Source organism: Phoenix dactylifera, chromosome 12 (genome assembly GCF_009389715.1).
Source record: "Phoenix dactylifera cultivar Barhee BC4 chromosome 12, palm_55x_up_171113_PBpolish2nd_filt_p, whole genome shotgun sequence".
NCBI classification, from domain to species: Eukaryota; Viridiplantae; Streptophyta; class Magnoliopsida; order Arecales; family Arecaceae; genus Phoenix; species Phoenix dactylifera.
The window spans coordinates 3,182,669-3,201,435 of record NC_052403.1 but is presented as its reverse complement, the minus strand read 5'-3'; the positions used below and the strand labels follow the sequence as shown (position 1 = coordinate 3,201,435).

General features: G+C 38.5%; 2 protein-coding genes and 1 non-coding gene across 3 annotated transcripts; 1 reads left to right on the top strand and 2 right to left on the bottom strand.

The window, feature by feature from the left end:
* Positions 1-4,033: 4,033 nt before the first annotated feature.
* Positions 4,034-4,883, bottom strand: LOC103705024. Its single transcript, XM_008788600.4, has one exon. It carries the CDS (start codon positions 4,602-4,604, stop codon positions 4,182-4,184), a length of 423 nt encoding a protein of 140 aa, XP_008786822.1. The 5' UTR covers positions 4,605-4,883; the 3' UTR covers positions 4,034-4,181.
* Positions 4,884-10,821: 5,938 nt separating this feature from the next.
* Positions 10,822-10,893, bottom strand: TRNAA-CGC. Its single transcript has one exon. It is a non-coding gene; the product is annotated as a tRNA-Ala (tRNA).
* A 1,543-nt stretch (positions 10,894-12,436) lies between these two features.
* LOC103705099 (calcium-dependent protein kinase 2-like) lies at positions 12,437-16,064 on the top strand. Its single transcript, XM_008788714.3, has 8 exons — positions 12,437-13,254; positions 13,763-13,906; positions 14,007-14,159; positions 14,548-14,663; positions 14,843-15,010; positions 15,161-15,288; positions 15,440-15,539; positions 15,742-16,064. Exons 1-8 carry the CDS (start codon positions 12,612-12,614, stop codon positions 15,832-15,834), a joined length of 1,545 nt encoding a protein of 514 aa, XP_008786936.1. The 5' UTR covers positions 12,437-12,611; the 3' UTR covers positions 15,835-16,064.
* The last annotated feature ends 2,703 nt before the right edge of the window (positions 16,065-18,767 follow it).

Here is an 18,767-nt window from a genome sequence, read left to right as displayed (position 1 = left end):
TTCTATGGTTGCTGCATTTCATGTCTCATGGAAAGGGTTAGTGAACTATATGCAGATTTAGGCACAAAACTTAGTCCACTTTCAGACCCACGCCAACTTGATTTGATGGATTACTAGGTTTGATTCATGCAGCATGGATAAAGGTTTTCCCGATCAGTTCTTTCCTAACAAGCTGAATCCAATCTATGTGCAAAGAGAAATTATATCCTACATCGCAAGCACCACGTAGCGGTGCACCACGCCAATCTTAGATACTCGTTCATTGAGATGAGTATTTGATAAACGGAGCCCACAGGAAACAAGCCTCTGGGATTCGTGTGGTGCACCGCTACATGGTGTATGATATAATTTCTCGTGTACAAAGCAGTTGTTTTTACTTTATTTTAATGAAGAGGGGGCTAAGAAAGCAACCATAAATAAAATAGAAGAGAATACTATATCCGGTCTCGACATGGATGAAAGTAGTTTTAGACTATCTTCTCAAAAAGAAAAGGCAAAAAGCAGTTTTAGACTAACAAGATGACGGGTTGTCTCAAAGCACATGAAAAGAATAAAATGTTCGGCATAAAGTTTTTCTCCTTAAAAAGCTGGTCTTGAAAGAGTAATCTTTTCTTTACCTTATCTTTTGTTGAGATAAAGAAAGGAGAAGCTACCAACATTCCTTGAGATTATTTTCTCAAAAAGAAATACAAAGAAAGGAAGCCAAAGATCCCACAAATACCAAGACCAAGTGGAAACAAGAAACTAGTTAGAAAAAAAGGGGTCAAAAAAAGAGATTTGTTTTTTTTTAAAAAAAAGAGCAAGAAGTCTAGCTTTGGTCGTTTTCCCTCTAGAAGGGATTGACATCTTCCCTTTTTCAAACAAGCGGAAATCTTCCCAACAAACTTGACAGGCACTAATATGCAGTCTCTGTTAAATGTTTAAGACTAGCTAGTAATGTTATGTTGTGAGAACTGTAAATAATTGGGTAATGTTATAAGGTTAATCAGCACCGGAAGCATTCAGCTTTTAGATCCACTCAGGATTAACTAAGGCTCGATCTAGTCTGCCGACAATGTGTCTGGCCCCACCAGATTGATTGCTCCAAGAGAGTCTGCGCCGCGAGGAACGAAGATCAATTAGGTTTGCATTCTACAGACAATCATGAAATTTGTTTAAAAGGTTGGGCTCCTGTTAAAAAAAACTCTACCTTTCATTTTTTTTACCGACGGTTCTGATAGTATGAAAATCACCCGCTACAAGCCATGGTCTTTGTATGCTAAGGCAGAGGTTAATTAATTGCTGCCACAGCAGGCGCCTATCTATAGACAGATTGGATCCATAAATTTAATATAAAGTAAAGCTTTATATTAAGAGATTAGCTAAAAATTAAGAGGACATAAAGTAGCCGACAAGAAAGTAAACTAAAAGAATGAAAACAGAGGGAATGCGCCTTTCAGTGTATTCAGATTGAGGACTGCCAGGGATATGTTGAGAGTGGAATGAAAACATATGATCTAAGGATATGAAATAACTCGGATGCTTCATTCGTCACCTTAAACCATATTATCTTTCTTATTTCAGATCCCATGAGCTCGAATTTGAAGAATGTAAATATTTTACTTCAGAAAAAAAAAAACACTAGAGTAGGTAGGTTTAACTATTTAAATATTAGCAAACTTTTCAGATCACTCTTTTTCCCTTGTTATAAACTTCACTAATAATATCGATTTGTGTCGTCTTTCTGCTCATTTCTAATAGCAAAGAAGCTATTTATCACAATCATAACTTATCCAATCGTTGGAAGTATTACCAACACACACACACACACACACACATATATATATATATACTCCTCATGTTTTGGAGCATATCTAGTAGTTGTAGGACCTGTACGTAGGGTAGTTTCAGTTTCGGCCAAGGCAAGCAACTGTACCTATATCCGTTCTGGTGCAACCAAATGGGCTCGTAGAATGGGACAAGCCATTGTTCTTGGTGTCCACTTTATCATCTATAATGCAGATCGTATCCCAGATGAAGTAAGAGCTATTTATGTGGCTACCACTCTCATCAGAACTCACACTGAGGGGTGATTTCTAATGCTTTCGTTGCTGGGAAAACAGTTGAGCTGGAACTGACCATTTTAGTTTGCATATATTAGTCTTGTTCAAAGTAGCTCAACTCTCGAAATTCTTTCAAGTTCTACAGGTATTCTTGCTCCCAGACTTGCAGCAAAAGCTTCATGACTGCTTCTGTGGAGTCCCTTTCTCTGCACACACACACACACAGGAGGACCCATTATGGGGATCTAAGGTCTAAGCATGGTAAAGAAAAGGACCGGTGGTCCTTCTGGACCGAAATATTTGATAGCTTCCATTTTTGTATTTGGTTTGCAGACTGTATGCCAGAATTCCATGAATCTATCCATGAAACACTCTTCTTGGATGAATTTATCAAAAAGAAGAAGGAAAAAATAAAAGAAAGAAAGAGAAAAAAAAAGAAAAAGATAATCTCATATATCTGTGAACAAATTAAATGGACAACAGTTGGAAAGAGTACTCCTAATTAAACCATAATTATCAAGAAATGTGACAATAATTAATATTCATCAATTTATCACGAACAAAACAAATAAAACTGGATGATTTCTTTAATGGCTATTGGTCTATCTCTATGGCACCACCATCTGTTAGATCCCAAAGCATTAGAGAGAGTATCTTGAGTGCAAGATATGATCTATCCAACATGAAGATCTGCTTTGCAGCAAGAAAACATCGAAGCCGCGTGCCATGAAGAGAACCATAATGCCATGGCACCACCATCTGTTTTTTTTTTTTTTTTTTCGGAGTAGGTTTTCTTTTAGCTTTTCTGTTTGATGATTTAGTTTAAGCTCCATATAGACGAGGTGTCTTGATCCACTGAACAGTATTGGTGACAAGACAGGGAGATTGGTCTACCTTTCATTTCATGGAAAGAAAAGAAAAAAAAGAAAGAAAGAACAAAACAAAAGAGAAGAAAACTTATCTGTCTTCGTCAACTAATTCAAGTTCAACTAAATTAGAAGTGAGTTCCGTCGAAAAGAAAACTATATAAGAAGCGAGGCACCGAGTTTTATATGCTCTCAAAACTTAAGAACTCACTGTTCTTGTCAACGAATTCCATGTGCCTTGTTTGCATGCTCAAATTTAACTTAATGCTTAGCACTTAATGGACAACATAAATACAGATTCTTTTTAATGTAAGCACAACATCAATGTTCTCAAAAAAAGGGATACCCCAGAAATAACTAAAGATTGTTCTTCAAAAAATAGTTAACTACTGACTAATAGCACTGGATTTCATGCATTCTTCAATTGCATACACAGAGAATTTAAAAAAAAAAAAAAACAAGCTCAACAAATGAAAACTAGTCAGCACAATAAGTATATGCAATGATGACGCATTGCTAAGACTTTTGTAAGATTGACAACACAATAATCTTTGTAATTAGCTTTCAGCTGCATCTCACAAAATTGAATCCATGACATGTTATGACGAATGGTGCAACTAGCTAGAAATATCACCCATAGTAGCACGCATCGGTGCGGACATTAGAGAGAGATTTCTGGTTCAAACCTGAACTCCCAAAATAATCATATCAGATAGCAAATAAGGAGGATCTAGATCCTTGTCTTGTCTTTGAGATCCAAGTTCTTGGCGGATGTTTCTAATTTAGCATTCACCTCAAAGGGGCCGGGTTTTATTAGTATCTGTTGATTCAGCTAGATGTTCAACCAAATCCTCATGCTTAGACCAGCTCAACTCAGATGGCCATAGATATAGTCTCACCAATCTCGCATCAACCATGCATGTATCTATTGTTTGTGTGTGTTCTGAAGAGGGCAATGCCTACATGTCCACAGGAAATAACCATCACTTTATCCAGTGGCCTATTCCCACGAACCGTCATCAAATCCATGTCATCCATGGCCATCTCAATCCCCCAGCTCCAGTAACATGGGGATCACTCTTGTAACACTCAATCAAAAATAAATCACAATTCAAGACTACTTAGTTATGAAATGCACCAAATTATATACCACAACATATTTATAAATATCGTCAGAAACATAACACCATAACGAAGGATCCATACATCAATCTCATGCCACTAAACCTCAATAAATTAAGCTTGCGCAACTCAGGCCGCATGGCAGTCCCGATCAAGGCCATGACCCTGGGGCTCGTGGTACAGCGGCGATCGACGGCAAGAACCCCGGAATATTCTCAAGCATCTGCAGATCGAAAGCCTCATCGATCATCTCGAATGGGCTCGGGAGATTCCTAAACGCATTATGGCATGGATCTGAGGTCCGGTGCACGACAGGGCTCGGCCGGGGGGTGCCAGTGGCCCCGGAGGTAGGCTCAGGGGGCGGCGGAGGGAGATCGCCGGTATCCTCGACGTCGGGGAACTTGGAGAAGTCGGCGACGTTGGAGTCCTGGCCGGTGAGCTCCTGGACGAGGTTGCGGAACTCGGCAGGGCTTGCCTTGACCTTCCTGGGGTTGGAGATGTGCACCACCTTGATGGGCGTCTTCTTGGCCTTGGCTTGCTTGGTGTTCTTTTGGTGGACGCTTAACCTCTCCATCTCCAGAAAAGGAGGAGGGGTGTGGAGTATGGAGCCAAAGGGAACTAAGAAGAGGAGGAGGGGAGGGGTGGAGAATGAGATGAAGGTGCTTTGCTTTAGTTATCCAAGGGGAAAACTACTAAAGAGGTTGGAGTGGTACTTTACAGGGCGAGGCAGGGATTAACGAGGAGGAGGGTGGTTTCGCGGAAGGAGAAAGGGGGTGGAAAAAGGGTGGCATGTGACTATAAGAAATGGACCATTTGGGGGAAGGGCCGAGAGAGAGAGAGAGAGAGAGAGAGAGAGAGGGAGGGAGGGAGGATTCCACAAAAAGGAGGGATTTATATAGACAAATAAATAGACACAATTTTTAGCAAAAAAAATAAATAGACACAACAACCACGCTTCCGATTCCTGTGGGCATCAATGCCTCAATAATTTGTGCCACGTGGCCGTCGCCAACCTATGGGATCCGACGCGATGTCGTCACTAGTGCGCGCCTTGGTGACGTCAGCATGATGGATGCTCCGCGGCACGGCGCGCCGGTTTCTCCATGCCGTTATATACAGCGAGAGAGGAATCGTTATCCTGTTATACAGCGGCAGATAACGTGGCAGAAATAACGGCGAGGCCATAGGCAGTAATCACTTGGCTACAGTGATTGACTAGATTCAGAGAACACGGATGATATGGATAGGTGCAACCTCCTACTCCCATGGTGAGAAATGATGTTGTATTCTAGGTCGGACACATTTACAAAGAGGCTAATGGGACCGTGGATTGGATGGTCTTGTAGCCGATCACTCTAGAAAATTTTGTAGGTCGAGAAAAGAGAGCTGCCTAGAGCACTTCGTGATGTATTATTTTTTAACATTTTTTGATGTATCCATACTAAAAATGTATGAGCTATCCGCTGTAGCAAAAAAAATACTATCTCAATTTAGATTTTTTTATTGAATTTTAACCGTTTTATTATCGACAGTAAGTTCTTGTTCCACGGTGATTTTTTTTCTTACTGCAAGTTTTCTGAAAATTACAGGAACTTGGAACCGTATCATGTTCAAAGCTAGCCTAATAGGTCTTTACTCGTTATGTATAATAAAAATATTTTTATAAAGAAATGACAATTTCCTATAACAAGATAAGAGCAGATTGGGATATCTCAACTCAATGGCCTTGCATTTGGTATGAAAAAAAAAAAATGAGTCGTTCTCATATCGCAAATGCATTCTCCTGATTTGGTTGTTGATGATGCTTACGTATAAAAATTTCAATTAACATAGCTTTAGCTTTTATTTATTTTTCTGTAACATGTGGGTCTCTGAGGGGTCATCAATCTCAGTAGTACTCTCATGCAAGCATGATCAAAGGTAGAGTTTCTCTGGTTTCACTACTCTAATAATATAATCATGAATATTGGTTCAAATTAAAAGTGAAAAGAAGGCCAAATATAGATGTAATCCCAATGCATTCTGGGAAAAGAAAAGCAAAGTAGTTCAAAACCTAAAAAAGCTCTAAGAGGCTTCAAAAACATTCTAACAATTATTATTTCAAGCCTCGTGAGGAAGAGAGCATGGTGTTGTTACGCTAATTAATGCATGCAACTATGCATGGTATAAGAGGCTTTCAAAACCATTTCAATGGTTTCATATTTGGTAAGAAGAAAAGAAAGGTCTGCCATCTCAAGCAGCTTGTGGAAAATTTATTGAAGGACAATTCCTAAATCATCAAATAATAAATCAGTTTATGTGAAAATGCTATTTAACTATTAAATTTTTGTTTCTTAATGTTATCAATAGGAAAGCCATGCATCGGCGTCATGCGGCAAAATAACGTCTATTACATTGGTTTTGGAGGGAATCTTTTGTCCTTTTTGTGTGGGTTTGATATCTAAAAATCATCATTATTCTACTGTTTAAGAGCTATTATGTAATAAAAATGATGGTCATCACTTAACATTTGAATAATTTATCCTTCCACTATTATCCATCACTTTTTGTGCTGACATCCCTAAAACAACTAATATTATTTTTTAAGACTAAAAGCTCCTAATTACACATGGTGGAGAAAATACTGCATGTCATAGCTATTATAACGACAATAATGATTTATGTAGATATTTACTATAAAAATAGTATTATTATAGAAAATTTTGTTTGGAATGGTTCGGCATGATAACTACTGCAACAAAAGTCATGGTGATATGTTCGAAGTGGACAGTTACATCAGTCGTTATTAGTAAATCTACCATAATAATATTTATATGACAAAATAACACTAGTTATTTAACTTTTACATCGTTGGCACAAAATTAATATTTTTCAAAATTAATTTTTACACCAATTTTTCATAGAAATAATACCATCTAAAAATAAATATATTTTATCTAGTAAATAGTAATTTGATCTTTTTTTTTTTTTGGCTAAATTGGAAGTATCATACATTGTGGGCATATGGATACAACCAAAAAAATCAAAAAATAATAGATCTCGAAGCACACTAGACTACTCACTTTTTCCTACCCACAGAGTATCCTCCAAGTGGTTGGTCACATACGATGCCACTCATGCTTCGTCTAAAAAGCTATTCCATCATAGACCATAGCCTGAATGTCTCTAAGCAGCAGGTAATAATCACTCACTCCAGTCAAATTCTACTGGATCCGCCCAATAACCGTCGCCGAATCGTCCTCGAGCAGGACAACTCTAGCTTGCAGTGCTCGCCAAGCATAACTCAAACCGACCTAGACCGTCCTCAACTGACGATTTTGTCCTTCTAATTTTACCCTTTATTTTTTATTATAATACTACTATAATGGACGTTGTAATGCATTATTGATTTCCATCATCATGGTCATGTAAAACTTAATCATGCAAACAACCACTGTGTATACTTCCTTCTTTATCAAAAAAGAAAAAATCTACCCACATTGTGGGGTCAGCACAAGTGTCAACCCAAAAGCTGAAGTGTCCCTCACCACCAGTGCGGGGGTTTTGGAAGTTAAACTCCCTTATAGAGATCTTAACACAACATGAACTACTTTAAGCTTCAATCATAAGAGGTGGTTAGTTTTGTCCTTGTGAAGTGGCTGATCGACGGCCGGGTTAAGAGTTAGGAGTTTCATTTTTGTTTGCTCGGTCGGCACTTTGTCTTTTAAGACATGAGGGGTGGTCCTCAACCTCGCACTAAGAACAGCGGATATAATGCTGCAGTCTCTGTCGCAATGTCCCATCGAAGCACAGGATCCTGCTGGGGTGGTGACGAAGCTATCTCTACCTAATTGGGTGTCCCAAGTCTCATCATTACTTCGTTCTCCCAATTTATATCCTCTCTCTCTCTCTTTTAGCGGGACCAGCCACCTTTAAGACCGACCCCATTTTGCACTGTCCTCTCTTCAACTTACTTCATGGCGTATGCCTTTAGGTACATCTTCAAGGAAGCCGTACGAAATTGGCCGAGAAGTCCTGTTAGATACTTAATAAGGTTGGTTAGCATGTTCATATCATGTACCATGGAGCATTAATTGGTGTGGCTTAGATCCATTGGGAAGCAAGGTAGCTTTCTCTCCCTTTCCAACGTTGGTGGTGGCATTTTCATGGCATTTCTAAAAGAAAACATTGCAGAGAGACACATAACACTTGATGATTAATTTTGAAATTTATGTTTGGTGCGTAATGTCCAACTTGGTAGCAGAGGTGGAACTCAGAGTAGTTTGAGAAGGTTTGTTACTCACAAACTGCACTTCATGAGCATTTCACAAACTGTATTCTACGGCTATGACTTTAATCATTCTGAAGATATACAAAAGAATTATTTGAGAATTGTTCAAACTCAACTAAGCTCTAATACCAAATTAGTTAGGGTCGGCTTTGCTTCTCGAAAGAACCAAAAAAAAAAAAAAAAAAAAATCTTGGCCCTGCAAAGGTTTTGAACTGCATAAATGTCAATTGGTTTGAATCAATCGTCAGGGTCTACAATAATCATGAGCCCAAAATTGCATCTTATATGCGCTGGATGTGAAGATAGATGCACTGCTAATTTATGAATATCATAGCGATCTTAATTAGATATAAGCATACACTATTCTCTTTTAGGATTAAGAGTGTGCATGCATCATTGCTCTTCACGATATTAATTAATTAATTGATGCTGCTTGTATTTTATTGGAATGTCATGTCGTGGTGCTCCTGTATAGTAAATAATACTCTTGTTGGTTGGCACCTTTCCTCTAGAAATTACCTTTGAAAGAGATACAAGTTTCGATCATGGATATCGTTAAAAAAAAAAAAAATAGCCAAGAAGTGAATAGCAACGAGCCCAGACTTTACAGTGATTGCCACTAACATGTGTCAGATCTTTGATATCTCTCTTTCAAAGGCGGAGTTGAAAGCGGCGTGAGCTACCTTGAAGTATGTACAGCATATGCTGTAGGCCAGAACGGTACCGCTGAAGGGCAACTTAGCTACGGTGATTGACTAAATCTAAGAGAATCTGGTGGTGCGGATGGGCATCATCTCTACTTTAAGACATTCGAGTCATGGTGAGAGATGATATTGAGTTCCAGGCTGGCATGTTTACAGAAGAGCTAATGGGGCTGCGGACTAGATAGCCTCATACCTGGCTGATCATTCTGGAAGTATTTTAGGTTGGGTTGGGGAAAGAAGTTGTTTAGTATACTTCGTGATGTATTGCTTTTTAACTTTTTTGGATGTATCCATACTAGATATATACGAGTAATCCCGTCATATGGCTGCGTTTATGCATTGATGTGGGTCAGAACAAGTGAATGCTTCGGTGAGCAGCATCCGTTACCGATATAAATTTTTATAACATGCGGCAGCACACACATGGGCATATGCATCCATGCAAGAAACCCACCAGGACATGCACAGGTATAAATTAAAAAAAGAACAAGAGAAAGAAATGGTGCTAAGGCCTTCAACGTGTGATCCCATCTCACCAACCATTTCTCCTTCCATCAGGGATTCAATATTGATAAAATTACATGCCCATGAAAACAAGCAGCATTTGCACCTAGAGCTATGAATGCATCCCTGTACCATCCTTCTTATCTTTTTGTTTGTGGTCACCACTCGCTCTCCACTGTGCTCGAAAATATCTTCGTCATCTCGAAGCCCGCTTCCATGCACAAATGTCCTTTCGGACGTATTTTACACAGTGAATGAACCTTTTCCTTGGCTATCATTTCTTGGTCGTCCCTTGGATTTTACTTGATTTCTCCTTCAACGTTTCCGGGTCCTTTGAGATTGGCCGAGAATGCTGCAGAAGTTCTACCCGGGTGCGGACGGTATCATGCAAGATTGTTTGACCATGCGTTGTATGGTCACAGGCCTCTGTCAGTACGTAGTATATATATATAAATGAAATGAATCTATAAAAATAGTTATAGGACATACTTAGGTTGAGGAACAATAAACTTATCAATCTTAAAGATTTGCATAAATCATGCATAATCTAAATATCAATAATTCTACAACCAATAAGCATCTCATTTTGATGTAGTCAATAAACAGTTTAGATACAGTTATTCTAACTCGGAACAAAAATTAATTTCTCTTTAACAAATGGCTATTTAGAGCTAGGGTAGGGGTGAAACACACACAAGAAGAAGAAGAAATGAATATGATGTGTGTGTGTGTGTGTGAGAGAGAGAGAGAGAGAGAGAGAGAGAGAGTGAGAGAATTTTGTTGGGGTAAAATATCTATTTCCTAGCTGTTCATTTGTTTAGATTGAATCATTCAAGATTGTTTGGCAGGAGGGGCAGAAACAGAGCCCTTTTATTTTTCATTTTGTTGAAGACAAGAACCAAAACTAAGCCTTTAATATCAATGCTTGAGACTTCCAACTATCAACCACTGGTGCCTTCGCTTTCAATTTAATATGTAAATATTATTTTCTGCTTTCTTAATTGGATCAATACCTAAGACTTCCAACTCAACCGTTGGCACCTCCACTTCAAAATTTAACATACGAATGTAATATTCTGCTTTCTTAATGGAAACTATAGCTCTAAACATGTGTTTGGGTTATCCTGAAAAAACTTTTAAAAGCTACAAAATAGCATTTTCCAATTAAATGGGATAAGTTCTACTCAGACTGGACTATTCTGCCGTTTGGTCCAAAAAAAAAAAAAAAAACTAGGATGGTGATTTTATCCTTATGATCAAGGAAATTAAAACTACACACCATGCGATATCTTACTTCAATGAAGAAATAGCAATGGAGGTGCGGGGAATCGAACCCCGTGCTCTCGCATGCGAAGCGAGCGCTCTACCATATGAGCTACACCCCCTGGTTGTTGAGCTTGTTGTCTGGCTACTACTCTTTATTCTTATTAGAAAACTATTCTTGGGCCATGGAAATATTAGACTCACACCTAACCAAACTCTGGGTTTCGTTATAAGCTTGATTGAGCTCTAATTGGATGTGAATCATTTTTTACCTAGGCTTTTAAGTCTGGAGCCTAAATAAAACTCATATGGACTTTTATGGTTTTAACTTAGATTTGATCTTAGAACCCTAGATTTCTTTTAACTAAAGTATATTGATAACCCTATGTGGAGACCTTGAGTTTAATGGTTTCCTTTTAATTCATCCATTTTCCCAATCAATCCAATAGATTAAGAGTCACAGTTTTGGATTAAAAGTGGCGAGTATCACAATAATGACTAACATATAACTACAATAATATATGGTGCCTCATAGATTTAGAAAATTATGAGAAACTACTCGTGTGAAAGTATCTAACCTGCTAGGATGGGCAATGCTGTGATTATGATATGAGAAAAGCCCTGATCAATTTTATCCATGCTTTCAATGAAGATTTTGTTCATAGGAGACTCATCTCAAAAGCACCTCATTCCTTCCTTCTAGAGTTAAGGATTCCAAAGTCATCCCTTGTAGGATGTGGTGCCTTTCCACTAACTAGAACCTGTCAAGAACTTTCCAAGCACTGACAAAAGCAAAAGCATCACAACCTGCTGTGGACATAGGTCACTATGGGCATAACTCTTTTGGCCAACATGCATAGTTGATAATCTTGCAAATGATCTTGGAATAATCATAACTAGAGAGAGAGAGAGAGAGAGATGATAATCCTCTGTGACACATAGCATCGTAACCATGTTAAGTCTCTTTCCTTTCAATTATTATAGCGATTTTTCTTACCTTCATGAACACAAGTAATTTGCCAAACCATAATAAATTACTAGCGTTCTCGTAATCTGCTACTTTCTCTTATTGTTTCTTATCTAATCATTGCAGCATTCGCATGTTTGTCAAGTCCAAAACCTGCCGGCTCCTACAACTACAAACCCCCCCTTTTCTTTTTTTTTGGCAAAAAGAGGGGCAAGATTTATTAAAATTCATCAAGATTATAATTTGTGAGGAAGATATGTTCCAACCATGATCGCTAGTACCCAATCTCTATAAATTTACCAACTAAATCAATTAACAATCTCTTCTCATCCGCAAAAATTAGAACCTAATAATTTCTTGAAATCCCAATAAGAACCGCCTCATTCGCCAGTAGCAAAGCACCATATCATAGATTGGTTGTTACGAGTCCATTTACCAATTACTCCATATATTTATCTTTACTCTTGCGAGCTAAACATCTATCTCTATTTTCGTAAGCTAAACATTTATCTCTGACCATCCCAATAAGGAATCGAGGTTGTATCTTTTGCATTAAAGAGCAATTCACCTTTCTTCACATAAATTCACTATTGGATCATCCACCATAAAAAATCCCCATAGATCCCATCCCTGCATGGATATTGGATAAAAATCCCCGGCAACTCCCCAACTGAGAAAAAACCGTTGGTTCCCGCCAATCTCTCCCCACCCTTCTTCCCTTCTCCCTCCTCACACTCACCCCAAAATACAACTCGCACTTTCCCTCCTGAAATCTCTCTCACCACCCAAATCCACCTCCTCCCTACCCTCTCTCTCTCTCTCTTAACACATGCCTCCACCCTTTCCCTGCCACCCCCTCCCCCCAATCCCACCATGGGCAACTGCTTCTCCAACGACAAATCCCCGCGGCCGGCCGCCGGCAACGCCGCCGCCGACCGCCCCAACCTCTCCCCCCACGCCGCCCCTCCTCCGAAGCCCTCCCCACCTCCCTCCAAGCCGGTCCCCATCGGCCCCGTGCTCGGCCGCCCGATGGAGGACGTCAAGGCCACCTACTCCATGGGGAAGGAGCTCGGCCGGGGCCAGTTCGGCGTGACGCACCTCTGCACCCACAAGCTCACCGGGGAGCAATTCGCTTGCAAGACGATTGCCAAGCGGAAGCTCGCCAACAAGGAGGATATCGAGGACGTCCGGAGGGAGGTCCGGATCATGTACCATCTCTCCGGGCAGCCCAACATCGTGGAGCTCAAAGGCGCTTTCGAGGACAAGCATTCCGTCCATCTGGTGATGGAGCTCTGCGCCGGAGGGGAGCTTTTCGACAGGATTATCGCCAAGGGGCATTACACCGAGAGGGCGGCCGCTTCCCTCCTGAGGACCATCGTGCAGATCGTGCACACATGCCATTCGATGGGTGTCATTCACCGGGACCTCAAGCCGGAGAACTTCCTCTTGTTGAGCAAGGATGAGAACGCCCCGCTCAAGGCTACCGATTTCGGGCTCTCCGTGTTCTTCAAGGAAGGTTTGTGGCGGGCATCAACTCTAACTTCATATTTACCTCATTTTCGATTGAATCGATCGATTTCTTATTCCCTTTCTTCTGAATTCTGATCCTTCTTTTTATGTCATGGGAATAATGGATTTTGGTATATATATTGGTATGGCATTCATACATCATCTCTAGCTTCTTGGTGCTTCTCTATATGGTTATATCTTTTTTTTTCAGAAAAGAAATGTCCATATATCATAACATATTTAACACCATCCATCCATCTTCTGTTGATTGATAGTCAAGTCATCCACCATTTGCAAACAATTGAATCATTAAATATATAGTGTTTTCTAACATACAACCACCAAATATTTGTTTTTTTATTGTTTTAATTAATGCTGCTTCTTGATCTATATAGGATCGATGGAGTCCTGTCTTTTTTTCCTCGATCTACATGCTTTTCTTTGGCATTTCACTTCGCTAGATGCTTTGTATCACTTGCATCTGAGCTAACAACAGGATTTCTCATCCTAAACAGGAGAGGTGTTCACGGACATAGTTGGCAGCGCATACTACATTGCACCTGAAGTCCTAAAGCGAAAATATGGGCCAGAGGCAGATATATGGAGCATTGGAGTTATGCTCTATATTTTCCTGTGTGGAGTTCCTCCTTTTTGGGCTGGTAAGTTTCTCTTTTCTCTACTTTGTCACTCATGCTGCTTGAAAATCTCATGCTGTTTCGGATGGAAGGACTAATTAGAATGCTCGAATTTGTCCAACAGAGTCCGAGAACGGAATATTCAATGCTATCCTGCGAGGCCACATTGATTTTACAAGCGATCCTTGGCCAAACATTTCATCTGGTGCCAAGGATCTTGTAAGACAGATGCTCAATTCAGACCCCAAGCAGAGGCTCACAGCATTCCAAGTCCTCAGTAAGCAAGATTCAGTTTCTCGTTTTTTTCGGGGTGGGGTTACAAAACAAGAACTTCTAATACCATAAGAATGTTCAAACTCAGAATCTCTCTCACCAGTGCAAGCGCTGAGGAGGGAGGTGCTAACCGGTGGACCGAAGTACCACCGGCCTAGTAGCATCAAATTTAAAGTCAAACAAGATAGAAGCAAAACAAACTACAAACTAAGGATTATTTGGATCATGAGTTAGGAAGTAGGAACCATGCATGCAATTATTTCTTTCTTTGTTTTTGGAATCATCATGGTCGAAGCCCATATTTCACTAAATGAGTCAGTTATCTTCTATCATATGGGTATTATTTATTCTCTCCCAATATGCGATAAAATGTAATCTGTTTGCTATGATAGATCACCCATGGATCAAAGAAGATGGAGAAGCACCTGATACACCTCTTGATAATGCTGTTCTCAATCGGCTGAAGCATTTCAGAGCAATGAACCAGTTTAAGAAAGCAGCACTGAGGGTAAACTTTTCTTTTCTGCCACTAATCTATGAAGTTATTAGGCTGCTCAGAATTAGTAGTCTGATCAGTTGCTCAATATATGTTACAAACTGTAACAAATTAGTCACTAACTTAGAAGCAAAAATAGACCTCTTGTAGCTTGTATGAAAGTTTGTGCTTCTACTTCCAAATTGTGGCAGGTCATAGCCGGATGTCTATCAGAAGAAGAGATTCAAGGGCTGAAGCAGATGTTCAAGAACATGGATACTGATAATAGTGGGACTATAACACTAGAAGAACTGAAACAAGGACTCTGCAAACAAGGAACGAAGCTCTCGGAGTTCGAACTTAAACAGCTCATGGAAGCTGTAAGTTCTTCGGAAACAAAGGAAACCACATGTTTTAAAGATCTCTTATCACATGCAAAGCTCCGCTTTTTCACTTAAAATTATCAAAATCGGCATCGACTTGTATTTAGATTCATTTCTCTCATCCTTCCCTGAAACTGTTTGATACAGGCTGATGCAGATGGCGATGGAACAATAGGCTATGAAGAGTTCATCACAGCAACGATGCATATGAACAGAATGGACAGAGAAGAGCATCTCTACACAGCATTCCAATACTTCGACAAGGATGGCAGCGGGTATGTGCAACCAAGCTAGGATAATTTCACAAAAATGTGTCCATGAATCCTCTTGCAAATTAGACCGATGAAACCTTGTGATTATGGGAAGAATTTCTAGCGTACCAGATTGGACAGGCAATGGCTAAGTTTCTTCTTTATTCTAACTCAGGTTCATTACCAAAGAAGAGCTCGAGCAGGCCCTCAAGGAGAAAGGTTTGTACAATGGTCAGGAAATCAAGGACATCATCGCTGAGGCTGACTCCGACAATGTAAGGGAAAAATATAACACTAAAAACTCAACCTTTTTTCTCTGCACAGATCGAATGAATTAAAGGCAGAATTATAGCTTACCAATGCAAAACCAGTGTACAATCCCAGTTAGCCTTGACTTGTATCGATGAGCCTTTCACACCAACCGAATGCACATCTTTGCTGATGCTCTTTCTGTTCTCATATGTGTTTTTCCTGCAGGATGGAAGGATCAATTACACTGAGTTTGTGGCAATGATGAAGAAAGGGAATCCAGATCCAAACCCAAAGAAGCGGCGTGATGTGTTCGTGTAATCTGGCATGAGAACAGGGAGTGGAAGATCAGCTACTCTGGTGTAGTGATTGACATGATGATCATATGGGTTGCATTCAAAGGAGAAGCAACTATTCATGAAATTAATTTCTCTCCACAATGTTGATCGCGGGATGGACTTAAGATGGAATTGTAATCAACAACCTTTCAGAGGGGGTGTAGGGAGGTTGGTCTGTACTAATCTTTTCTCAGCAATGAATTAGGCAAAGTGATCTTTCTAGTTGACAATCCTGGTATGCAAAAGAGCACACTAAGCTGAAATTCGCTAGGTCATCAATAAATGCCTGGTATGGACACTTAATATCCTGGAATATGGATTTCAAGATAACTTTATTTTTGAGATGAGATTTCAAGATATTAATGTGGATAAAAAGGCTATAATGGCACATAGGGGATCTGAAAGAAAATTCTAATCCTTTGAGGGGACATAATGGATTGATCCTCCTGATACAGTTTGCCGAGTTTTACGCCTTTGCTGTTGTGCGCAAGGTTAATATGGATGGGAGTGGTAATGTAGCAGAGGTTTCCTGAACGCATCCCTCCTGAATCTGTGAAAGTTTTGTTGGAAAAATATTTTATTTAAAAACTGCTATGCCTTTATTTCATAAAAGTATTATAAATAAATAATTTACTAAAAAAATAAAAAAATTGAAAAGAGCTTGTCTGTATCAAGGCTTATGAGTTTGCGACGATCTCGTTCTTAAGATACAACAATCCGGCTTAGCTCGATTCTTCTTTAACAGGCACGATCGTTGAGGTGGCTTGACTCGACTAACTCTTTCAGATACCCAGATGAAAAAGAAAAGCTTGAAAAATGTTTGGAAGAAGAGGAAAAGAAAAAAGAGAGAAGAATTCTCTATTTTGCCTCAAAAATCAGAGAAGTAGTAATTTGGATTAATTTTTGCAAAACATTGGACCCACAGCCTATTTATAGACTTTGTCCGGTGATCTATACGGTATGGCATTTTTGAATCATCCTTACGGAAATTGGAACTAACGTTCTTTTCAGAACAGTCGCAATTCTTCTAAAAGAAGCATCTAAAGAAAAGGTAAAGGTTTCAAAGTTTGTAAACATATAAAATTTAGAGAATAAAACTGGTATATTTATTTTTTTAATTTTCTTTTTTAAGTTAAAACTCTAACGAGTTTGTGATGGATACCTCAACACTATAAAGTTAAAGGTATAGGAGAGAGAGAATTCTGCACCAGCTTTGACTTCGGCCAATTCACTTTAAGATGGTTAACCTCAACCCGGCTTCTTTGATACTGGTAGGAAGCCTCGACAATTCTAGCTGTTTGGCCATTAACCTCAAAATATTAACTCCATCATCTACTATACTTTATATAGGTATCTTATCAATTTTATGGCAAGAGGCACCTTGTCCATCACTTAAATTGGAAAATGCGTTGCCTCGGAGCTACTTCAGACTAAGATAAATAGCATTGATGACAAGCACAAGCACGAGCAAGTTCTGCTTAATCCATCATTTGGACTGGGCTGTGGGACACTAGATTATTCTTCCAAGGCCTAGTCCTCCAAAACAGAGAATATCCATAAGGATCATCCTATCTTCGTCCTCTGTCAGCAATTCCTCACTATGAAGACCTTTAAGAAAGCCTACTTCAATGACCAGTATCATGACAAACTCCTGGAGTAGACTAATGAACATGCACCTTGCTCAGATTGTTTATGAGATGGTGACAAATTTTATAGGAAAGCTCTGCTCAACACAATAATCAGAGCTCCTATTTAAGCTTAAGCTTCAACAACTAAAGACAAGCTTGGCTTGAGCCTAACCCGAGTTCGGGTAATCTAGATATGGATCGAGGCAAACTTGAGTAGTCTAATACTCGGCTTTGCTCGTTTACACATGCTGGAAAAACAACATCACTTTGACTAATTTGGTTTTATTTTTCTCGTTTATCTATTTTTGTTTAATTTGTATTTTCTTCTTCTGTCGAGCATGTTTTATATTTTCTATTTTACTATTTAGACTTCTATTCATTATTTATTTTTTTTAGATTCTTTTTTTTTCATATTTTATATTATAGCTTAACTAGCATTGTATTTTTCATTTTATCCATTTTTAATCTTTCAATTGGTGTTTCACTCTATTTCATATCTTATTTTTTTAATTTTCATTCTTTTGATTAATATATGATTTAAAAAATTTAACCTATATTTAGTTTTTTATATTGAAATCATATTATGTTATTTATTAAATTAGTTTTCCCTAATTAAATAATAAAAATAAAAATATATTAATGATTTATTTTCTTGTTTCTCTCTTTTTTTTTTAAATATCCATAGTACATGCTAGTTTTGCAAGTTCAACTCTTGATGTTTGATCTCATACATTTTTCTTCCCCAAAAAAAGCAACTCAAAAGAAGCAGCAGCAGCAGCAATCGCAGCATGATATGACTAGGCTGTGGTACCAAACCATCTACTTTTAAACTATAGCAATCTTAGGAAGCTAAAGCCGGTGCAAAAAAAAGCCAGTAGCTCATTCTTAAACAACCACCTACTTTAAAAAAGTATATGAAATATTCATATGTTTTTTCACAATCAATATTTTAAATTTTATGCAAAAGAATTTTAGAACATATCCTACCCTAATGTATGTTAGTTATACTATTCATGAATGTAGAGAGGACGAGAAATGGAAAAATATTTTTTATTAAAAAATAAAACACAATAATTAAAAAAAATTAAACATGTAACTTTACATCAATTCTCTTGTACTCTTTATTCTTTTTTATTAAAAAATTAAATTCTAAAAATAAATTTGATAAATATAATAATTAAAAAATAATTATGTTATTCAGAAAAAATAATATTCTTTCTCCAAATTGTTGAAGAATCCAATCCAACTTTTTACCTCTTTCTATCTCAAGCAAAGATTATAAAATCAA